This window comes from Oncorhynchus gorbuscha, linkage group LG11 (assembly GCF_021184085.1).
Source record: "Oncorhynchus gorbuscha isolate QuinsamMale2020 ecotype Even-year linkage group LG11, OgorEven_v1.0, whole genome shotgun sequence".
Taxonomy (NCBI): Eukaryota; Metazoa; Chordata; class Actinopteri; order Salmoniformes; family Salmonidae; genus Oncorhynchus; species Oncorhynchus gorbuscha.
The window spans coordinates 70268521-70293337 of NC_060183.1; the positions used below are offsets into that span (position 1 = coordinate 70268521).

Sequence of the window (24817 nt, forward strand, 5' to 3'; positions counted from 1 at the left end):
TGACACAAAACTACCCACACTACATTATGTGGAGATATTTTGTCCACCACCACCATCTTGTGGAATTAAATGGAACAGGGCTCTGTGGGTGTGCTCTATGTCTTGCCATCTGGTGGTTTCTACTGCTATAGACCACTGCATGTATGGGACAGCACACTGAATGGGGGAAACTGAGTTTGGGGTTCTCATGGATTTTAACCATAGCACTGTATGTGTGTGTCATGATAATAGTGTGTGTGTGTGTGTGTGTGTGTGTGTGTGTGTGTGTGTGTGTGTGTGTGTGTGTGTGTGTGTGTGTGTGTGTGTGTGTGTGTGTGTGTGTGTGTGTGTGTGTGTGTGTGTGTGTGTGTGTGTGTGTGTGTGTGTGTGTGTGTGTGTGTGTGTGTGTGTGTGTGTGTAGCTAGGTTAACCTGTCACTGACATGTCTCTCTGTGTCTGCAGGATTCATCTGACAGCAACACCACTATTGAGGATGAGGATGTGAAACGTGAGTCACACACGCACGCACACACACTACTATTATCATGACACATATACAGCACTATGGTTGAACACCATGAGAACACCAAACAAAGTTGAGAGAGGAAGGAGAGGCAAAAAGAGGGAGAGTAAAGAGGAAGAAGAAAGGAAGGAGAGAAGAAGGAGAAAGTAAACAGACAGGAAGGGAAGTAGAGAAGAAGAGAGGAAGGAGAGAAGAAGGAGAGAGTAAACAGACAGGAAGGGAAGTAGAGAAGAAGAAGAGAGGAAGGAGAGAGGAAACAGACAGGAAGGGAAGTAGAGAAGAAGAAGAGAGGAAGGAGAGAAGAAGGAGAGAGTAAACAGACAGGAAGGGAAGTAGAGAAGAAGAAGAGAGGAAGGAGAGAAGAAGGAGAGAGTAAACAGACAGGAAGGGAAGTAGAGAAGAAGAAGAGAGGAATGAGAGAGTAAACAGACAGGAAGGGAAGTAGAGAAGAAGAAGAGAGGAAGGAGAGAGGAAACAGACAGGAAGGGAAGTAGAGAAGAAGAAGATGGTGGGATAGAGGGTGAGGGAGGGATATAGGGAGCGGGAGGGAGTGATAGAGGGAGGGAGGGAGGGAGGGAGAGAGAGTGATAGAGGGAGGGAGGGATAGAGGGAGGGATAGAGGGAGGGAGAGGGAGGGAGAGAGAGGGATGGAGGGATAGAGGGAGAGGGATAGAGGGAGAGGGAGTGAGGGAGAGATAGAGGGAGAGGGAGGGAGAGAGGGACAGAGGGAGGGATAGAGGGAGGGAGGGACAGATGAATAGAGGGAGGGAGGGATAGAGGGAGAGGGAGGGAGGGATAGAGGGAGGGATAGAGGGAGAGGGAGGGATAGAGGGAGTGAGGGAGTGATAGAGGGAGAGGAAGGGTGGGATAGAGGGTGAGGGAGGGAGGGATATAGGGAGAGGGAGGGAGGGAGGGATAGAGGTAGAGAGGGAGAGGGAAGGAGTGAGGGAGGAGTCTTATCTATGCACAGAAATAGCTGGATGAGCTCAACATGCCTCACACAGGAGAGGAAAGAGGAGAGGAGAGAAGGACTGTAGCCAGGTGAACTATATCTGTAGTTCTTTCTGGTGTTGAGGTTTTCATTCTCCATGGCCTGCATAGCTCTATGGAGACCTGCGTGGCAGGACTGTATATTATGGGTATGTGTGAGTGTGTGTACCATGCTATTGGAAGGAGTGTGTGTAAGTATACTTATACCAGGCTCAAAGGATGAGAGGGGGATAAGAGAGAGATAGGTAAAAAGAGAGAATTGAATGAGAGGATTTACCACCATGAATAGCAAGCCGTCTGTAGAGTTACCAGAGTGAGCAGAGTTGAGCAGTCAGAAATTCTGTTCATCGCTGAAGAACATCCACCTCCTTTCCAACCGCTCCGCTAAAAACCGCTCTGCACTCAAAAAATACAAATAAATGCTGCTCTTAATTCGCTCCATTCATTCAAATCACAGTTGAACCAAAAACCCATCTATTGTAACTTCCTGGACCTACAGTACCATTTGGTTTTGAAGGATTGAAACCAAACCATTTGATTTGAATGACAAGTATTTTAATACAAATGAAAAGGTGAATGTAAGAAGCGCTTATCATTTCAAATAGGCTACATGTCGTATTAAACAGCATATAAACTCTCTAAATAGGTCAGGAGCCAGACAGGGAACCTAAGAAGTAACACAAATCTATTATTTAGTCTATACTGTATTACAGTGCATTCGGAAAGTATTCAGACCCCTTGACTTTTTCCACATTTTGTTACGTGACAGCCTTATTCTAAAATGGATTCAATGATTTTCATCAATCTACATGCAATACTACATCATGACAAAGCGAAAACATAAAAACAGAAATACCTTATTTACATAAGTATTTAGACCCTTTGCTATGAGACTAGAATTTGAGTTCAGGTGCATCCTGTTTCCATTGATCATCCTTGAGATGATTCCACTCGTGGTAAATTCAATTGATTGGACATGATTTGTAAAGGCACACACCTGTCCATATAATGTCCCATAGTTGACAGTGTCATGCAGGTGAAAGAGGACCCAAAAGCGACTTAACAGAAACAGAGTTTATTCAAGTCCAAACAGGGAATAACAGACATCCTCTAGTCTGTAGAGGGGAATAACAGGAGAAGCGGCCACAGACTGCAGGTCGCTTCGGGTAGGCGCAGGCCGTAGTTGACAGAGACACCTGCTCACACGCAGCATCTGATGAAGGCAAAAAACACGACAGGACAGGGCGAAACACAATCACAGCACGGTGAATACTAAACAAGGAACCGACGGGACAGGAACGGAACACAAAGGAATAAATAGGGACTCTAATCAGGGGAAAGGATCGGGAACAGGTGTGGGAAGACTAAATGATGATTAGGGGAATAGGAACAGCTGGGAGCAGGAACGGAACGATAGAGAGAAGAGAGAGCGAGAGAGTGAGAGAGGGAGGGGGAGAGAGAGGGATAGAAAGAGGGAAAGAACCTAATAAGACCAGCAGAGGGAAACGAATAGAATGGGGAGCACAGGGACGAGACATGATAATAAATGACAAACATGACAGTACCCCCCACTCACCGAGCGCTCCTGGCGCACTCGAGGAGGAATCCTGGCGGCAACGGAGGAAATCATCGATGAGTGAACGGTCCAGCACGTCCCGAGACGGAACCCAACTCCTCTCCTCAGGACCGTAACCCTCCCAATCCACTAAGTATTGGTGACCCCGTCCCCGAGAACGCATGTCCATGATCTTATGTACCTTGTAAATAGGTGCGCTCTCGACAAGGACGGGAGGGGGGGAGGGAAGACGAACGGGGTGCGAAGAAAGGGCTTAACACAGGAGACATGGAAGACAGGATGGACGCGACGAAGATGTCGCGGAAGAAGCAGTCGCACAGCGACAGGATGGACGACCTGGGAGACACGGAACGGACCAATGAACCGCGGAGTCAACTTACGAGAAGCTGTCGTAAGAGGAAGGTTGCGAGTGGAAAGCCACACTCTCTGGCCGCAACAATACCTTGGACTCTTAATCCTGCGTTTATTGGCGGCTCACCGTCTGTGCCCTGTAACGGCAAAGTGCAGACCTCACCCTCCTCCAGGTGCGCTCACAACGTTGGACAAACGCTTGAGCGGAGGGAACGCTGGACTCGGCAAGCTGGGATGAGAACAGAGGAGGCTGGTAACCCAGACTACTCTGAAACGGAGATAACCCGGTAGCAGACGAAGGAAGCGAATTGTGAGCGTATTCTGCCCAGGGGAGCTGTTCTGCCCAAGACGCAGGGTTTCTGAAAGAAAGGCTGCGTAGTATGCGACCAATCGTCTGATTGGCCCTCTCTGCTTGACCGTTAGACTGGGGATGAAACCCGGAAGAGAGACTGACGGACGCACCAATCAAACGACAGAACTCCCTCCAAAACTGTGACGTGAATTGCGGGCCTCTGTCTGAAACGGCGTCTAACGGGAGGCCATGAATTCTGAATACATTCTCAATAATGATTTGTGCCGTCTCCTTAGCGGAAGGAAGTTTAGCGAGGGGAATGAAATGTGCCGCCTTAGAGAACCTATCGACAACCGTAAGAATCGCAGTCTTCCCCGCAGACAAAGGCAGACCGGTAATGAAGTCTAAGGCGATGTGAGACCATGGTCGAGAAGGAATGGGGAGCGGTCTGAGACGACCGGCAGGAGGAGAGTTACCCGACTTAGTCTGCGCGCAGTCCGAACAAGCAGCCACGAAACGGCGCGTGTCACGCTCCTGAGTCGGCCACCAAAAGCGCTGGCGAATAGACGCAAGAGTGCCTCGAACACCGGGATGACCAGCTAACTTGGCAGAGTGAGCCCACTGAAGAACAGCCAGACGAGTGGAAACAGGAACGAAAAGGAGGTTACTAGGACAAGCGCGCGCGACGCAGTGTGCGTGAGTGCTTGCTTAACCTGTCTTTCAATTCCCCAGACTGTTAACCCGACAACACGCCCATAAGGAAGAATCCCCGGGATCAGTAGAAGTCACAGAAGAACTAAACAGACGGGATAAGGCATCAGGCTTGGTGTTCTTGCTACCCGGACGGTAAGAAATCACAAACTCGAAACGAGCGAAAAACAACGCCCAACGAGCTTGACGGGCATTAAGTCGTTTGGCAGAACGGATGTACTCAAGGTTCTTATGGTCTGTCCAAACGACAAAGGAACGGTCGCCCCTCCAACCACTGTCGCCATTCGCCTAGGGCTAAGCGGATGGCGAGCAGTTCACGGTTACCCACATCATAGTTGCGCTCAGATGGCGACAGGCGATGAGAAAAATAAGCGCAAGGATGAACCTTATCGTCAGACTGGAAGCGCTGGGATAGAATGGCTCCCACGCCTACCTCTGAAGCGCCAACCTCGACAATGAATTGTCTAGTGACGTCAGGAGTAACGAGGATAGGAGCGGACGTAAAACGTTCTTTAGAAGATCAAAAGCTCCCTGGGCGGAACCGGACCACTTAAAACACGTCTTGACAGAAGTAAGAGCTGTGAGAGGGGCAGCAACTTGACCGAAATTACGAATGAAACGCTGATAGAAATTAGCGAAACCTAAAAAGCGCTGCAACTCGACACGTGACCTTGGAACGGGCCAATCACTGACAGCTTGGACCTTAGCGGAATCCATCTGAATGCCTTCAGCGGAAATAACGGAACCGAGAAAAGTAACGGAGGAGACATGAAAAGAGCACTTCTCAGCCTTTACGTAGAGACAATTCTCTAAAAGGCGCTGTAGAACACGTCGAACGTGCTGAACATGAATCTCGAGTGACGGAGAAAAATCAGGATATCGTCAAGATAGACAAAAACAAAGATGTTCAGCATGTCTCTCAGAACATCATTAACTAATGCCTGAAAAACAGCTGGCGCATTGGCGAGACCGAACGGCAGAACCCGGTACTCAAAATGCCCTAACGGAGTGTTAAACGCCGTTTTCCACTCGTCCCCCTCTCTGATGCGCACGAGATGGTAAGCGTTACGAAGGTCCAACTTAGTAAAGCACCTGGCTCCCTGCAGAATCTCGAAGGCTGATGACATAAGGGGAAGCGGATAACGATTCTTAACCGTTATGTCATTCAGCCCTCGATAATCCACGCAGGGGCGCAGAGTACCGTCCTTCTTCTTAACAAAAAGAACCCCGCCCGGCCGGAGAAGAAGAAGGCACTATGGTACCGGCGTCAAGAGACACAGACAAATAATCCTCGAGAGCCTTACGTTCGGGAGCCGACAGAGAGTATAGTCTACCTCGAGGAGGAGTGGTCCCCGGAAGGAGATCAATACTACAATCATACGACCGGTGAGGAGGAAGGGAGTTGGCTCGGGACCGACTGAAGACCGTGCGCAGATCATGATATTCCTCCGGCACTCCTGTCAAATCGCCAGGTTCCTCCTGAGAAGTAGGGACAGAAGAAACGGGAGGGATGGCAGACATTAAACACTTCACATGACAAGAAACGTTCCAGGATAGGATAGAATTACTAGACCAATTAATAGAAGGATTATGACATACTAGCCAGGGATGACCCAAAACAACAGGAGTAAACGGTGAACGGAAAATCAAAAAAGAAATAGTCTCACTGTGGTTACCAGATACTGTGAGAGTTAAAGGTAGTGTCTCAAATTTGATACTGGGAAGATGACTACCATCTAAGGCAAACATGGGCGTAGGCTTGTCTAACGGTCTGAAAGGAATGTTATGTTTCCGAACCCATGCTTCGTCCATGAAACAACCCTCAGCCCCAGAGTCAATCAAGGCACTGCATGTAGCACCCGAACCGGTCCAGCGTAGATGGACCGACATAGTAGTACAAGATCTAGATGAAGAGACCAGAGTAGTAGCGCTCACCAGTAGCCCTCCGCTTACTGATGGGCTCTGGCCTCTTACTGGACATGAATTAACAAACTCCGCAATAGAGGCACAGGCGGTTGGTGATCCTCCGTTCCCTCTCCTTAGTCGAGATGCGAATCCCTCCCAGCTGCATGGGCTCAGTCTCAAAGCCAGAGGAGGGAGATGGTTGCGATGCGGAGCAGGGAAACACCGTTGATGCGAGCTCTCTTCCACGAGCCCGGTGACGAAGATCTACCCGTCGTTCTATGCGGATGGCGAGAGCAATCAAAGAGTCCACATCTGAGGGAACCTCCCGGGAGAGAATCTCATCCTTAACCACTGCGTGGAGTCCCTCCAGAAAACGAGCGAGCAGCGCCGGCTCGTTCCACTCACTAGAGGCAGCAAGAGTGCGAAACTCAATAGAATAATCCGTTATGGACCGTTCACCTTGGCATAAGGAAGCCAGGGCCCTAGAAGCCTCCCTACCAAAAACTGAACGGTCAAAAACCCGAATCATCTCCTCTTTAAAGTTCTGGAACTTGTTAGAGCAATCAGCCCTTGCCTCCCAGATAGCTGTGCCCCATTCTCGAGCCCGGCCAGTAAGGAGTGAAATGACGTAAGCAACCCGAGCTCTCTCTCTAGAGTATGTGTTGGGTTGAGAGAGAACACAATCTCACACTGCGTGAGAAAGGAGCGGCACTCAGTGGGCTGCCCGGAGTAGCAAGGTGGGTTATTAACCCTAGGTTCTGGAGGCTCGGCAGGCCAGGAAGTAACAGGTGGCACGAGACGTAGACTCTGGAACTGTCCAGAGAGGTCGGAAACCTGAGCGGCCAGGTTCTCCACGGCATGGCGAGCAGCAGACAATTCCTGCTCGTGTCTGCCGAGCATGGCTCCTTGGATCTCGACGGCAGTGTAACGAGCGTCTGAAGTCGCTGGGTCCATTCCTTGGTCGGTTCCTTCTGTCATGCAGGTGAAAGAGGACCCAAAAGCGACTTAACAGAAACAGAGTTTATTCAAGTCCAAACAGGGAATAACAGACATCCTCTAGTCTGTAGAGGGGAATAACAGGAGAAGCGGCCACAGACTGCAGGTCGCTTCGGGTAGGCGCAGGCCGTAGTTGACAGAGACACCTGCTCACACGCAGCATCTGATGAAGGCAAAAAACACGACAGGACAGGGCGAAACACAATCACAGCACGGTGAATACTAAACAAGGAACCGACGGGACAGGAACGGAACACAAAGGAATAAATAGGGACTCTAATCAGGGGGAAAGGATCGGGAACAGGTGTGGGAAGACTAAATGATGATTAGGGGAATAGGAACAGCTGGGAGCAGGAACGGAACGATAGAGAGAAGAGAGAGCGAGAGAGTGAGAGAGGGAGGGGGAGAGAGAGGGATAGAAAGAGGGAAAGAACCTAATAAGACCAGCAGAGGGAAACGAATAGAATGGGGAGCACAGGGACGAGACATGATAATAAATGACAAACATGACAGACAGTGCATGTCAGAGCAAAAACCAAGCCATGAGGTCGAAGGAAATGTCCGTAGAGCTCCAAGACAGGATTGTGTCAAGGCACACATCTGGGGAAGGGTACCAAAAAATGTCTGCAGCATTGAAGGTCCCCAGAAACACAGTGGCCTCAATCATTCTTAAATGGAAGAAGTTTGGAAGCACCAAGACTCTTCCTAGAGTTTGGCACGGCCAAACTGAGCAATCGGTGGAGAAGAGCCTTGGTCAGGGAGGTGACCAAGAAGCCGATGGTCACTCTGACAGAGCTCCAGAGTTTCTCTGTGGAGATGGGAAAACCTTCCAGGAGGACAACCATCTCTGCAGCACTCCACCAATCAGGCCTTTATGGTAGAGTGGCCAGGTGGAAGCCACTCCTCAGTAAAAGGCACATGACAGCCAGCTTGTAGTTTGCCAAAACGCACCTAAAGACTCTCAGACCATGAGCAAAAAGATTCTCTGGTCTGATGAAACCAAGATTGAACTCTTTGGCCTAAATACCAAGCGTCACATCTGGTGGAAACCTGGCACCATCCCTACGCTGAAGAATGGTTGTGGCAGCATCATGCTGTGGAAATGTTTTTCAGCAGGGGGAGACTAGACAGGATCGAGGGAAAGATGAAGGGAGGAAAGTACAGAGACATCATTGATGAAAAGTTGCTCCAGAGCGCTCAGGACCTCAGACCGGGGTGAAGGTTCACCTTTCAACAGGACAGCGACCCTAATAACACAGCCAAGACCCCTCAGGGGCTTCAGGACAAGTCTCTGAATGTCATTGAGTGGCCCAGCTCGGACTTCAACACGATCAAACATCTTTGAAAAACGCTGTGTAGCGAGACTCGCCATTCAACCTGACAGAACTTGAGAGGATCTGCAGAGAGGAATGGGAGAAACTCCCCAAATACAGGTGTGCCAAGCTTGCGGTGTCAAACCCAAGAAGACTTGAGGCTGTAATCGCAACAAAGTACTGAGGAAAGGGTCTGAATACTTACAGTTGAAGTGGGAAGTTTACATACACTTAGGTTGGTGTCATTAAAACTCGTTTTTCAACCACTCCACAAATTTCTTGTTAACAACTATAGTTTTGTCAAGTGGGTTAGGGCATCTACTTTGTGCATGATACAAGGAATTTTTCCAACAATTGTTTACAGAGACTATTTCACTTATAATTCACTGTATCAGAATTCCAGTGGGTCAGAAGTTTACATACACTAAGTTGACTGTGCCTTTCTTGGAACAGTATAACTTTAGACCGCACCCTCGCCCATACCCGGGCGCGAACCAGGGACCCTCTGCACACATCAACAACAGTCACCCCTCGAAGCATCGTTACCCATCGCTCCACAAAAGCCGCGGCCCTTGCAGAGCAAGGGGAACTACTACTTCAAGGTCTCAGAGCAAGTGACGTCACCGATTGAAACGCTATTTAGCGCGCACCGCTAACTAAGCTAGCCGTTTCAGATCCGTTACATTTAAACAGCTTGGAAAATTCCAGGAAATGACGTCATGGCTTTAGAAGCTTCTGATAGGCTAATTGACATCATTTGAGTCAATTGGAGGTGTACCTGTGGATGTATTTCAAGGCCTACCTTCAAACTCAGTGCCTCTTTGCTTGACTTCATGGGAAAATATAAAAAAATCAGCCAAGACCTCAGAAAATAAATTGTAGACCTCCACAAGTCTGGTTCATCCTTGGGAACAATTTCCAAACGCCTGAAGGTACCACATTCATCTGTACAAATAGTATGCAAGTATAAACACCATGGGACTACGCAGCCGTCATACCACTCAGGAAGGAGACGTGTCTCCTAGAGATGAATGTACTTTGGTGTTAAAAGTGCAAATCAGTCACAGAACAATAACAAAGGGCCTTGTGAAGATGCTGGAGGAAACAGGTAAAGAAGTATTTTTATTCACTGTAAAACGAGTCCTATATCGACATAACCTGAAAGGCCGCTCAGCAAGGAAGAAGCCACTGCTCCAAAACCGCCATAAAAAAAAGCCAGACTACGGTTTTACACTTCACATGGGGACAAAGATCATACTTTTTGGAGAAATGTCCTCTGGTCTGATAAAACAAAAATAGAACTGTTTGGCCATAATGACCATCATTATGTTTGGAGGAAAAGGGGGGAGGCTTGCAAGCCAAAGAACACATTTACATTACATTTACATTTACATTTAAGTCATTTAGCAGACGCTCTTATCCAGAGCGACTTACAAATTGGTGCATTCACCTTATGACATCCAGTGGGACAGTCACTTAACAATAGTGCATCTAAAACTTAGGGGGGGGGTGGGGTGAGAGGGATTACTTAACCTATCCTAGGTATTCCTTAAAGAGGTGGGGTTTCAGGTGTCTCCGGAAGGTGGTGATTGACTCCGCTGTCCTGGCGTCGTGAGGGAGTTTGTTCCACCATTGGGGGGCCAGGGCAGCGAACAGTTTTGACTGGGCTGAGCGGGAGCTGTACTTCCTCAGTGGTAGGGAGGCGAGCAGGCCAGAGGTGGATGAACGCAGTGCCCTTGTTTGGGTGTAGGGCCTGATCAGAGCCTGGAGGTACTGAGGTGCCGTTCCCCTCACAGCTCCGTAGGCAAGCACCATGGTCTTGTAGCGGATGCGAGCTTCAACTGGAAGCCAGTGGAGAGAACGGAGGAGCGGGGTGACGTGAGAGAACTTGGGAAGGTTGAACACCAGACGGGCTGCGGCGTTCTGGATGAGTTGAAGGGGTTTAATGGCACAGGCAGGGAGCCCAGCCAACAGCGAGTTGCAGTAATCCAGACGGGAGATGACAAGTGCCTGGATTAGGACCTGCGCCGCTTCCTGTGTGAGGCAGGGTCGTACTCTGCGGATGTTGTAGAGCATGAACCTACAGGAACGGGCCACCGCCTTGATGTTAGTAGAGAACGACAGGGTGTTGTCCAGGATCACGCCAAGGTTCTTGGCGCTCTGGGAGGAGGACACAATGGAGTTGTCGACCGTGATGGCGAGATCATGGAACGGGCAGTCCTTCCCCGGGAGGAAGAGCAGCTCCGTCTTGCCGAGGTTCAGCTTGAGGTGGTGATCCGTCATCCACACTGATATGTCTGCCAGACATGCAGAGATGCGATTCGCCACCTGGTCATCAGAAGGGGGAAAGGAGAAGATTAATTGTGTGTCATCTGCATAGCAATGATAAGAGAGACCATGTGAGGTTATGACAGAGCCAAGTGACTTGGTGTATAGCGAGAATAGGAGAGGGCCAAGAACAGAGCCCTGGGGGACACCAGTGGTGAGAGCGCGTGGTGAGGAGACAGATTCTCGCCACGCCACCTGGTAGGAGCGACCTGTCAGGTAGGACGCAATCCAAGCGTGGGCCGCGCCGGAGATGCCCAACTCGGAGAGGGTGGAGAGGAGGATCTGATGGTTCACAGTATCGAAGGCAGCTGATAGATCTAGAAGGATGAGAGCAGAGGAGAGAGAGTTAGCTTTAGCAGTGCGGAGCTCCTCCGTGATACAGAGGAGAGCAGTCTCAGTTGAATGACTAGTCTTGAAACCTGACTGATTTGGATCAAGAAGGTCATTCAGAGAGAGATAGCGGGAGAGCTGGCCAAGGACGGCACGTTCAAGAGTTTTGGAGAGAAAAGAAAGAAGGGATACTGGTCTGTAATTGTTGACATCGGAGGGATCGAGTGTAGGTTTTTTCAGAAGGGGTGCAACTCTCGCTCTCTTGAAGACGGAAGGGACGTAGCCAACGGTCAGGGATGAGTTGATGAGCGAGGTGAGGTAAGGGAGAAGGTCTCCGGAAATGGTCTGGAGAAGAGAGGAGGGGATAGGGTCAAGCGGGCAGGTTGTTGGGCGGCCGGCCGTCACAAGACGCGAGATTTCATCTGGAGAGAGAGGGGAGAAAGAGGTCAGAGCACAGGGTAGGGCAGTGTGAGCAGAACCAGCGGTGTCGTTTGACTTAGCAAACGAGGATCGGATGTCGTCGACCTTCTTTTCAAAATGGTTGACGAAGTCATCTGCAGAGAGGGAGGAGGGGGGGGGAGGGGGCGGAGGATTCAGGAGGGAGGAGAAGGTGGCAAAGAGCTTCCTAGGGTTAGAGGCAGATGCTTGGAATTTAGCGTGGTAGAAAGTGGCTTTAGCAGCAGAGACAGAGGAGGAAAATGTAGAGAGGAGGGAGTGAAAGGATGCCAGGTCCGCAGGGAGGCGAGTTTTCCTCCATTTCCGCTCGGCTGCCCGGAGCCCTGTTCTGTGAGCTCGCAATGAGTCGTCGAGCCACGGGGCGGGAGGGGAGGACCGAGCCGGCCTGGAGGATAGGGGACATAGAGAGTCAAAGGATGCAGAAAGGGAGGAGAGGAGGGTTGAGGAGGCAGAATCAGGAGATAGGTGGGAGAAGGTTTGAGCGGAGGGAAGAGATGATAGGATGGAAGAGGAGAGAGTAGCGGGGGAGAGAGAGCGAAGGTTGGGACGGCGCGATACCATCCGAGTAGGGGCAGTGTGGGAGGTGTTGGATGAGAGCGAGAGGGAAAAGGATACAAGGCAGTGGTCGGAGACTTGGAGGGGAGTTGCAGTGAGGTTAGTGGAAGAACAGCATCTAGTAAAGATGAGGTCGAGCGTATTGCCTGCCTTGTGAGTAGGGGGAAGGTGAGAGGGTGAGGTCAAAAGAGGAGAGGAGTGGAAAGAAGGAGGCAGAGAGGAAAGAGTCAAAGGTAGACGTGGGGAGGTTAAAGTCGCCCAGAACTGTGAGAGGTGAGCCGTCCTCAGGAAAGGAGCTTATCAAGGCATCAAGCTCATTGATGAACTCTCCGAGGGAACCTGGAGGGCGATAAATGATAAGGATGTTAAGCTTGAAAGGGCTAGTAACTGTGACAGCATGGAATTCAAAGGAGGCGATAGACAGATGGGTAAGGGGAGAAAGAGAGAATGACCACTTGGGAGAGATGAGGATCCCGGTGCCACCACCCCGCTGACCAGACGCTCTCGGGGTGTGCGAGAACACGTGGGCGGACGAAGAGAGAGCAGTAGGAGTAGCAGTGTTGTCTGTGGTGATCCATGTTTCCGTCAGTGCCAAGAAGTCGAGGGACTGGAGGGAGGCATAGGCTGAGATGAACTCTGCCTTGTTGACCGCAGATTGGCAGTTCCAGAGGCTACCGGAGACCTGGAACTCCACGTGGGTCGTGCGCGCTGGGACCACCAGAGTAGGGTGGCCGCGGCCACGCGGTGTGGAGCGTTTGTATGGTCTGTGCAGAGAGGAGAGAACAGGGATAAACAGACACATAGTTGACAGGCTACAGAAGAGGCTACGCTAATGCAAAGGAGATTGGAATGACAAGTGGACTACACGTCTCGAATGTTCAGAAAGTTAAGCTACATAGCAAGAATCTTATTGACTAAAATGATTAAAATGATACAGTACTGCTGAAGTAGGCCAGCTGGCAGTGGGTGCGTTGTTGACACTACACTAATCAAGTCGTTCCGTTGAGTGTAATAGTTTCTGCAGTGTTGCTATTCGGGGGCTAGCAGGCTAGCTAGCAGTGTTGTTTACGTTACGTTGCGTTAAAAGAACGACAATAGATGGCTAGCGAACCTAGAAAATCGCTCTAGACTACACAATTATCTTTGATACAAAGACGGCTATGTAGCTAGCTAAGTAGCTAGCTACGATCAAACAAATCAAACCGTTGTACTGTAATGAAATGAAGTGAAAAAGTGATACAACCTGTGAATGCGACCGGGTAGTTGAGTTCTATACAGAAGACGTTGGCTAGCGTTGGCTAGCTGTTGGCTAGCTAGCAGAGTCACCTACGTTAAGGACGACAAATAGCTGGCTAGCTAACCTCGGTAAATTAAGATAATCACTCTAAGACTACACACTCTAAACCTAAACAACACAATTATCTTGGATACGATGATACGATGATACGAAGACAGCAAAGACAGCTATGTAGGTAGCTAACACTAAACTAATCAGTTGAGTGTAATAGTAATAGTTTCTCAGTGCAGCTAATCAGTGGACGTTAGCTAGCTGGCTAGTGAAGACTACGTTAGGACGGCGAAATACGATAATTACGCAATTATCTTTGATACAAAGACGGCTATGTAGCTAGCTGAGAAGAAATTGCTAAGATAAGACAAATCAAACCGTTGTGATATAATGAAATATAATGAAAAAGTTATACTACCCGTTGGAGCGACGTGCAGATGCGACCACTCGCTCCAACCGTTTTACCACAAACCTTTAAAACACATATGCCAACCGTGAAGCATGGGGGTGGCAGCATCATGTTGTGGGGGTGCTTTGCTGCAGGAGGGTCTGGTGCACTTCACAAAATAGATGGCATCATGAGGAATGGAAAATGATGTGGATATATTGAAGCAACATCTCAAGACATCAGTCAGGAAGTTAAAGCTTGGTCGCAAATGGGTCTTCCAACTGGACAATGACCCCAAGCTTGCTTCCAAAGTTGTGGCAAAATGGCTTAAGGACAACAAAATCATGGTATTGGAGCGGCCATCACAAAGCACCTGACCTCAATCCCATAGAACATTTGTGCGCAGAACTGAAAAGGCGTGTGCGAGCAATGAGGCCTACAAACCTGACTCAGCTACACCAGCTCTGTCAGGAGGAATGGGCCAAAATTCACCCAATTTATTGTGGGAAGCTTGTGGAAGGCTACCCGAAACATTTGACCCAAGTTAAGCAATTTAAAGGCAATGCTACCAAATACTAATTGAGTGTATGTAAACTTCTAACTCGCTGGGAATGTGATGAAAGAAATAAAAGCTGAAATAAATAATTCTCTCTACAATTATTACGACATTTCACATTCTTAAATTAATGTTGTGATCCTAACTGACCTAAGACATGGAATTTTTATTTGGATTAAATGTCAGGAATTGTGAAAAACTGAGTTTAAATATATTTGTCTAAGGTGTATGTAAACTTCCGACCTTAACTACATGTAAATATAATATTTCCTGTCTTTTTTTTTTAAACATATGTATTTGTAAGATACTTATTTTCATAAAATGGACAGAGACCTGTCTCAAAATCAATTATTAGTGTTTATTCTCGAGAGTACTGATCATAACACAATGTACATTGGTTTATATCACATTTTGTCATAGCGTTTTGAATGCTGCTCCTCCTTCTCTCCGATATAATGGAAATATAGTTCACAAGCCTTCCCACATTGTCTGCCACCTCTCCCCTCCCTGGGTAGAGACAGGATGTCCTGTAAGGAACACAGCATTACAGCCAGTCTGACGATAGCTCCATTCGTTTATAACAAGGAACAGAAAGTCCTTCTAATTCTGAACGAAAACTACACAAATTACATTCAGTATTATGATTATAATAAGATTCATACATGCATACAGTAACATAGTAGTATTCTGTTTAGTCATAGTTCTGATTTAAATGTATACATAATTTAGTCATTATTCATAAAAATCCCTTAACACCTACAAAGAAATACATTGTGAAGCACTAGGCTGGTAGGGACATAAAGTGCTTAGCATTTAAGCAACAGTTTGTTGTATTAAATCATTAAAGTCTATAAATTTCGCATATGCTGTAGTCTGCGACTGACTTAGAATTAAATACAAAGGAAATGTAAAATGCCTTATTTGGCTTCAGTCAACAGTGCCTTTGAAACACGAGAAAGTCTGGGGCTTCATGCTCATGTGATGGTGCCTGGAAAGTAGGCCTGCAGTAGAGAATATCCTTTCAGCGCTTGCAGAGCCGCTGGGGATGCTAAACCCCCTTTGGGCCACTCTTGCCAGGCTGGGCAGAGATGCAGAGTTGTTTATTTTACGTTTTTCAATAGGTAGTCTATTACGTTTGTGGGAAAAAGTGGGAATATGCCAGGCCTATTGGGCTAAAATAAATTACGGCCCATTGTATAGATAATAGAAAAAGAATGTACGAAAGTTTTAAGAGATCAGATTTTTGGTTTATAAATACTTTGCTACAATGACACACTTAGCTAGCCTCGTTCCCTTCTTTTAGCATGTGCACGTAGTAAGTACACCATCATACATTTCAGATGTGGCCTTAGAGATTCCACAATGATTATTTAGTTGTGGACACCACATCACGACACTCCCTCTCTTGTAAGTCACCTTGATTTTGCACCTGTGTTTTTTATCAGTTTCTTTATGAAAATATTTAGTGAACTCTATGACAGTAGCTAAAGCAAGTGGCTCTAGCAGCATACAAGTAGACTACAAATGCATGCTGGGCCGGGGGCGTGCCCTGAGCTCCTGAAGTGAGAGCTGCTGCAGCAAAATTGGAGTCGACGTTCCTGCCTTTGGGAATCTTGCTCTGCGAAATTTGTGGCAAAACCATTTTATTGTTCCCAACCCATGTTCACTCTGTTATTGGTTCCCCCTGCAGTGCGAAAACAGGAGATTATCAAGATCACTGAGCAGCTGATTGAAGCTGTCAACAATGGAGACTTTGAGGCCTATGCGTGAGTACACTACAACTCTCAGCCTGCACCTCACCAGAGTACTGTAACTCCCAGCCTGCCCCTCACCATAACACTAAAACTCCTAGTCTGCGCCTAATTTTACCCTAAAACTACAGGTGACATTTGACCTCTGCTAAACTGCACTCACCTTTATACTCTAAATATTGTAGCAGGGATGATAGCCTGCAACTCAAATCACCATAACACTACAACTCCCAGCATGCACCTCACTATCTCGCTACAACTACAGAGGTTCTAAACTGAGATTCTTTGGTTACTCTTTTAGTCTGAGCTCTGATGATGTGTTGTGAAACAATGTGTTGTGTTGAGCCTGTTGTATTTGTTGTGTAGTCACACAATATGTTGTAAAGTGTTGTGTTGTGTGTTTTCAACAGGAAGATCTGTGACCCATGTCTGACGTCATTTGAGCCAGAGGCCCTGGGGAACCTAGTGGAGGGCATGGACTTCCACCGGTTCTACTTCGACAACCGTAAGACAACCATTACACAACGTTAAGAAAATCACTACACAACTCTATCACAACCAAGACAAATCCATTACACAACTATAGCACAACATTAAGACAACCATTACACAACTATAACACAACCTTAAGACTACTAAACAACCATTACACAACGATTACACAGGCTTAAGAAAACCACTACACAACCTTAAAATAACCATTACACGACTATTATACAACCATAATCTGTTCTCTCCTTTCTCAGTCCTGTCTAAGAACAGTAAGCCCATCCATACCACAATCCTCAACCCTCACGTCCACCTGATTGGTGAAGACGCCGCCTGCATCGCCTACATACGCCTCACGCAATTCGTCGACGGCACTGGCCGCCCATGCTCCAGCCAATCAGAGGAGACGAGGGTGTGGCATCGCCGAGAGAGCAAGTGGCAGAATGTTCACTTCCACTGCTCTGGAGCACCGGCCGCACCGCTGCAGCAGTGAACTGGTACACACACTCACTGTTACTAACACACACACTCATTCATTCACACGCACACCCACAGCTACACACACACCCACAGCTACACACACACACACACACACACACACACACTTCAGAGCTTGACAGTTATTGTTTCCAGAGTTGCTGTTAAACCTAGAATGTTTTTTTTTGAGAGAGAGAGAGAGAGAGATAGAGAGAGACAGGAAAGGAGGATGGAGAGATAGAGAGAGACAGGAAAGGAGGATGGAGAGAGAGAGAGAGAGAGAGAGAGAGAGAGAGAGAGAGAGAGAGAGAGAGAGAGAGAGAGAGAGAGAGAGGAGGATGGAGAGAGGAAAGGAGGATGGAGAGATAGAGAGAGACAGGAAAGGAGGATGGAGAGATAGAGAGAGACAGGAAAGGAGGATGAGAGAGAGAGAGAGAGAGAGAGAGAGGAGGATGGAGAGAGGAAAGGAGGATGGAGAGTGAGAGGGATAGAGAGAGAGAGAAAATGAGGATGGAGAGAGAGAGAGACAGGAAAGGAGGATGAAGAGAGAGAGGAGAGGAGGATGGAGAGAGGAAAGGAGGATGGAGAGAGAGAGAGTTGGAGAGTGAGAGAGAGGAAGGAGGATGGGGAGTGAGAGGGAGAGTGATGGAGAGAGAGGAGAGGGAGAGAGAGAGGAGAGGAGGATGGAGAGAGGAAAGGAGGATGGAGAGAGAGATGGAGAGTGAGAGGGATGGAGAGAGAGAGAGGGAGAGGGATGGAGAGGAAGATGGAGAGAGATAGAGAGAGAGAGGAGGATGGAGAGAGAGAGGAAAGGAGGATGGAGAGAGATGGAGAGAGAGAGAGGAAAGGAGGATGGAGAGAGATGGAGAGAGAGAGAGGAAAGGAGGATGGAGAGAGAGAGGAAAGGAGGATGGGGAGAGAGGAGAGGAAAGGAAGATGGAGAGAGATGGAGAGTGAGAGAGGGAGGTGAGGGAGGATGGAGAGAGAGAGAGGTGAGGGGGGATAGAAAGCGATGGAGAGAGAGAGGTGAGGGAGGATGGAGAGAGATGGAGAGTGAGAGAGAGACAGGGGAGATGGAGAGCCTGTCCCCCCTCCCTCCATTGCTACAGCTCTCCTTACTGACCAGTGCACACTACTGCAACTTAACAACACACAGCCTCAACTCCTCCTGGACACACACACACACACACACACACACACACACACACACACACACACACACACACACACACACACACACACACACACACACACACACACACACACACACACACACACACACACACACACACACACACACACACACACACACACACACACACACACACACACAACGACTAGTACTGCAACCATATCATCCAATACAAATGGCAACACACTCAAACCTTCAGTCCAGTACTCTCCCTCTGCTGTAGACCCACCCCACGGCACAGATACATATAGGATCTACAGTTTAAATCAAGTTTATTACTCTGTTATTGTTTGTATTATTACTATTACTACTACTATTGTTGTTGTTATTATTATTATTGATGCAAGTAAGTTGTTGTTGTTATAATGAAAGTGTACAATGTCTTTAATGGTCCAGTTGATTCTCTTTAAAGGGGTTTGTTCCTCTTGTTAAAGACAAGCATGACTTCTCCAGTGTTATTTCCCAGTGAGTGTTAGTTGAGCTGTGCTCCTCCAGTAAAGTCTAATTCATACCTTACACAACCCAATAACACAATTAACTAAGCAAAATGGCGTTGTGTTAAAATTGCGGGGATTAATTTTGATTTCTGTTTTAGTTTCGCTATGCAAGTAACGTCTGTTTTCCCAGTTGCGTACTTGCGCAAAGTTGAAGTTATGCTTAAGGCTGCTTCCTGCCTGGCGTATGAACTGAATGAATACACATTGTATAAGCCAACAGGATTAGTGCAGTTGTGTGTTTTTGCGACAGTTTAAAGTATGGAAACAGCCTACCCTCTGATGATGAACTATATGCACCACCACCCCTCCCCCTTCCCCTTCGGGGAGAGAAGATGAGCCAAGTCGATACAGCATGACCGTTGTATATTGTTGTTCTTATACTTGATTCTCTATGTGTTGAGCATTGCATACAGTCACCGATGATACAACAATACATTTGAAATGATTACACACTGTATTGTACAACTACAGTTTCATTGTGGTGACTATACTGCATTTATTTGCATGAAAATGGAAACATGACGATAAAATTGGTGTTATTGTTCGTTGTCTGGATTTTTTACTGAATGCTGGTGAACTATGACCTCCTATGTCCAACTAACTTTTCCTAACTTTGGAATGTGCATACAATTATTTTTGTCTGGAGAGTGTATACTGATGATGATGATGATGATGATGATGACGGTGATGATGATTGTAAAACATGCTTTTGAACAGGCTCTACTGCTGAGGCCGAGTGGGCAGGTCACTAAAAGTGTTTCATATGGTTTCATTGTAAACAGATATAGTACCTATATATCCAGGGGCCTCATTTATAAAATGTTTGTATGTAAACATCTGATCGTGAATCGTGTATGACAGAATCCACATCAACAATGTCATCAAAATATGCAATTTACATAGATTTTGCATGAAGTTTTGTGAATTATATATATTTATATTTTTTTGTGACCAACTTTATTTATAAGTGTATACATTATATAAACAGAATGTCATCATATTGTAAGAAATTATTGTACAATTGTATGATCACAGAAATGTTCTATAATAATGTTATATAATAACTAAGAACATTTGATAAATGAGGTCACTGGTCCACAGGGTGTGTACCAGTATTATGTGTCCCTCCCTCCCTCCCTCCCTGTTGACTTGCCTTGCTGTCTCTCAGTGCACTTAAAAGACAATTCCACACAAAAACTGTCATTAGTCCATTGTTGACATCGTCCCAAAAAGTTTTGCTTGTCAGCAATGACGTTTTCAAGATATGTAACTTTCAAAGTACAGAAATCATCACCGTATGATGCATTTTTCATCATACAAAACGCATCATATGGTGACGATTTCTGTCATTTAAAAGTTACATATCTTGAACTCTAGGGGGAGTCACCATACACACTGAAGCACAGCACCTTCCATGTCGGGTTGAAAATTAGGGCTGAGCACCTTCCATGTTGGGTTGAAAATTAGGGCTGAGCACCTTCCATGTCGGGTTGAAAATTAGGGCTGAGCACCTTCCATGTCGGGTTGAAAATTAGGGCTGAGCACCTTCCATGTCGGGTTGAAAATTAGGGCTGAGCACCTTCCATGTTGGGTTGAAAATTAGGGCTGAGCACCTCCCATCTACAATGTTGGGTTGAAAATTAGGGCTGAGCACCTTCCATGTCGGGTTGAAAGTTAGGGCTGAGCACCTTCCATGTCGGGTTGAAAATTAGGGCTGAGCACCTTCCATCTACAATGTTGGGTTGAAAATTAGGGCTGAGCACCTTCCATCTACAATGTTGGGTTGAAAATTAGGGCTGAGCACCTTCCATCTACAATGTTGGGTTGAAAATTAGGGCTGAGCACCTTCCATCTACAACGTTGGGTTAAAAATTAGGGCTGAGCACCTACCATCTACAATGTTGGGTGGAAAATTTGGGCTGAGCACCTTACATCTACAATGTTGGGTTGAAAATTAGGGCTGAGCACCTACCATCTACAATGTTGGGTGGAAAATTTGGGCTGAGCACCTTACATCTACAATGTTGGGTTGAAAATTAGGGCTGAGCACCTACCATCTACAATGTTGGGTGGAAAATTTGGGCTGAGCACCTTACATCTACAATGTTTGTTTGAAAATTTGGGCTGAGCACCTTACATGTTGGGTTGAAAATTAGAGCTTGTCCCTAAGACTTGCCCTGGCATACACACACTTTAAAACTAGAGTCCTTAATTGTTACAGCCATTTTTTACTTAGAAATTAGTAAATTATGTAAACCCATTGATTGTTGAATAATATAACTTATATGAGCTTAGTTCAACTGTCTTACCCCATCAGAACCCAACATATAAGCTTGTTTTACTCCCATGTTTGTAAACAATGTAAACAAACAATGTAAAGCCTCAAAACATGGTCGAAACTATAATTTTGAAATCGTGGATGATCAGTCCTTGCATCCAGGTCTCTGTCTGTGAGTTTGAGAGTGGTTACATTTCTCCAGGTCCATCCCTCAGTATTTTACCAAAACAAAGGCAGAAGGAACAGAGGCAGGGTGTCGCTTTGTTTCAACTAAAGATTATATTTTTCAGGCCTCAGTCACACACAGGCTCACGCACTGCATGTATTCCTGGCAGTCCTCCCCCTGTGTAGTCTCAGCAACAGGACCAGTGCTAATCAGGCCAAACAACGTCAGAATGAGGTCACTCAGAGAGGTGGCATTACCTCACACGGCCATTGGTGAAATTAAGACTGTGTTTGTGTTCATCTTCGCACACTCTGGTTGCTGTTAGTCCTAACCTTCGCTTTAACTCTCCTCTGAGAGTCAACCAGGGCTTGCCATCATATCATCCACTTTCACTTTCACACACACTAGTTGTCGTGGCCGAGTGGCTAAGGCGATGGGCTAGAGATCCATTAGGATATTCCCGCACTTTCACAAGATGACTTTGTAAACATGAATCCAATATGACGATGAATTCTGTTCTTCCAGTGAGCATTCCTTGTGTTGTGTAACAGTGTTGAGGTGTTATCAATATGTTACCAATAAAGAGAACTCCTGTCAATGCCAGCTGTGTCTCTCTGTATGTCTATTATATCTTGTTCCTTCCAGCTGACACACGCTCGCACACACACACACACACACACACACACACACACACACACACACACACACACACACACACACACACACACACACACACACACACACACACACACACACACACACACACACACACACACACACACACACACACACACACACACAGTTGACTCCTATTGGGAGCAGAATAAGCACAATTGGCTGCAACCTAGGGCCAGGCTTATCAACATGTGTGTGTCACTGTGTGTGCTGACAGATACAGTATATCATTAGTGGATAAGATAAGGACAGACCAGGAAACATCTGCCTTTGTTTCTGTTGTGGGACTTATATGACTAAATGATGTATACATTTAACGTAGAACTGTAACTAAACAGAATACTACCCTGTCACTGTATGGATCTTATTATAATCATAACACTGAATAGAATGTGTGTAGTTTTAGTCAAGAATTCTAACAAGGACTTTCTGTTCCTTGTTAGAAACTAATGGAGCTATCGTCAGACCGACTGGAACACTGAGTTCCTTACAGGACATTCTGTCCCCACCCAGGGAGGGGAGAGACCTTGGGCTTGTAGTAGATTGTTTAATTAACAGGTGGCAGACAATGTGAGAAGGCTTGTGAACTATATTGCCATTGTATCTGAGAGGAGGAGGGACATTTATGATGAAATGTGAGATATATAAACCAATGTACATGGTATTATGAGCAGAGTTCTCGAGAATAACTGCTATTGGTTAATGTTAATGACTGGTCTCTGTCTATTTTATGTACATTAAATAAGAACCTTACAAATTCTTATAAACGGACAGAGTGTTTTAATTTAATTGGTTAATGAACACATAGGAACTAAATTCCTCTAACAGTTTCTCAACCAGGGACAAAGTTCCCCGTAAACCTCTCTAACGCTATCACTCTACAACTGAGAGAGGTATGCGCATGTGTGTGCATTTGTGTGAGGGTGTGTTCATGCATGAGCGTACCACAATGTGTGTTCTATGTGTACTACACAGAGAGAGTGTGTGTGTGTGTGTGTGTGTGTGTGTGTGTGTGTGTGTGTGTGTGTGTGTGTGTGTGTGTGTGTGTGTGTGTGTGTGTGTGTGTGTGTGTGCGTGCGTGTGCGTGCGTGCGTGCGTGCGTGCGTGCGTGCGTGCGTGCGTGCGTGCGTGCGTGTGTGTGTAGGTTTGTAATATCACATGCTCACATCTCATCAACTGGAATGGAACAGTGAATGCCAGCCAGAGTTTAGTGGGAGGAACCTGACCATACCCAATTGATTACCACTACGTGTAACGGCGTTCTTCGTTTGTCGAAAGAGAGTCGGACCGAAATGCAGCGTGGTTGTTACTCATGTTCTTTAATGAATGAATCGCGATACATGAAATAACTTATACAAATACAAAACAACAAACGGAACGTGAAAACTAATTACAGCCTATCTGGTGAACACTACACAGAGACAGGAACAATCACCCACGAAATACAAAGTGAAACCCAGGCTACCTAAATACGGTTCCCAATCAGAGACAACAAGAATCACCTGACTCTGATTGAGAACCGCCTCAGGCAGCCAAGCCTATACAACACTCCTACTCAGCCGCGATCCCAAATACTACAAACCCCAATACGAAAATACAATAAACCCATGTCACACCCTGGCCTGAACAAATAATTAAAGAAAACACAAAATACTAAGACCAAGGCGTGACAATCTCTACACATACTGTTACCTAATCACTCCTTCTTCCTGCCTTGGTAATCTCTAGGTAATGATCTCTTACGGTACACATACAGATGTCGGATCTTAATTTGACCTATATTGCCATAATGTTGCTTGATTGGTGGTTAGGCTGTTAGCTGGTCAAAAGTATGCTACATGAAAAGTGCAATGAACAAAATCAAATCAAATGTATTTGTCACATACACATGGTTAACAGATGTTAATGCGAGTGTAGCGAAATGCTTGTGCTTCTAGTTCCGACAATGCAGTAATATCCAACAAGTAATCTAACCTAACAATTCCACAACTACAACCTTATACACACAAGTGTAAAGGGATAAAGAATATGTACATAAATATATATGAATGAGTGATGGTACAGAACGGCATAGTCAAGATGCAGTAGATGGTATCGAGTACAGTATATACATATGAGATGAGTAATGTAGGGTATGTAAACAAAGTGGCATTGTTTAGGGGGCCTCCCGGGTGGCGCAGTGGTTAAGGGCGCTGTACTGCAGCGCCAGCTGTGCCATCAGAGTCCCTGGGTTCGCCGTGGGGCGACACACAATTGGCCTAGCGTCGCCAGGGTTTGGGAGGGCTTGGTTGGTAGGTGTGTCCTTGTCTCATCGCGCACCAGCGACTCCTGTGGCGGGCTGGGCGCAGTGTGCGCTAGCCAAGGTGGCCAGGTGCACGGTGTTTCCTCCGACACATTGGTGTGGCTGGCTTCCGGGTTGGATGCGCACTGTGTTAAGAAGCAGTGCGGCTTGGTTGAGTTGTGTCTCTTCCGAGCCCGTATGGGAGTTGTAACGATGAGACAAGATAGTAGCTACTACATCAATTGGATACCACGAAATTGGGGAGAAAAAGGGGTAAAATTCAAAAAATATATATAATAATAATAATAAAAGTGGCATAGTTTAAAGTGGCTAGTGATACATGTATTACATAAAGATGCAGTAGATGATATATAGTACAGTATATACATATACATATGAGATGAGTAATGTAGGTTATGTAAACATTATATTAAGTTCCATTGTTTAAAGGCAATGCTAGTGATATATTTTTAC

The 24817-nt window shown here is 46.6% G+C and overlaps 1 protein-coding gene across 13 annotated transcripts in view; it reads left to right on the forward strand.

The window, feature by feature from the left end:
- LOC123989345 (calcium/calmodulin-dependent protein kinase type II subunit beta) overlaps positions 1-17540 on the forward strand; it is a 93145-nt gene extending 75605 nt beyond the window's left edge. For all 13 annotated transcript variants that reach the window (XM_046290289.1, XM_046290283.1, XM_046290285.1 and 10 more), the window contains 4 exons: positions 442-487; positions 16228-16303; positions 16699-16793; positions 17035-17540. In XM_046290289.1, the coding sequence (XP_046146245.1) occupies positions 442-487; positions 16228-16303; positions 16699-16793; positions 17035-17270 (453 nt within the window). In that variant the 3' untranslated portion in view covers positions 17271-17540. The remainder of the gene's footprint in view (positions 1-441; positions 488-16227; positions 16304-16698; positions 16794-17034) is intronic.
- The last annotated feature ends 7277 nt before the right edge of the window (positions 17541-24817 follow it).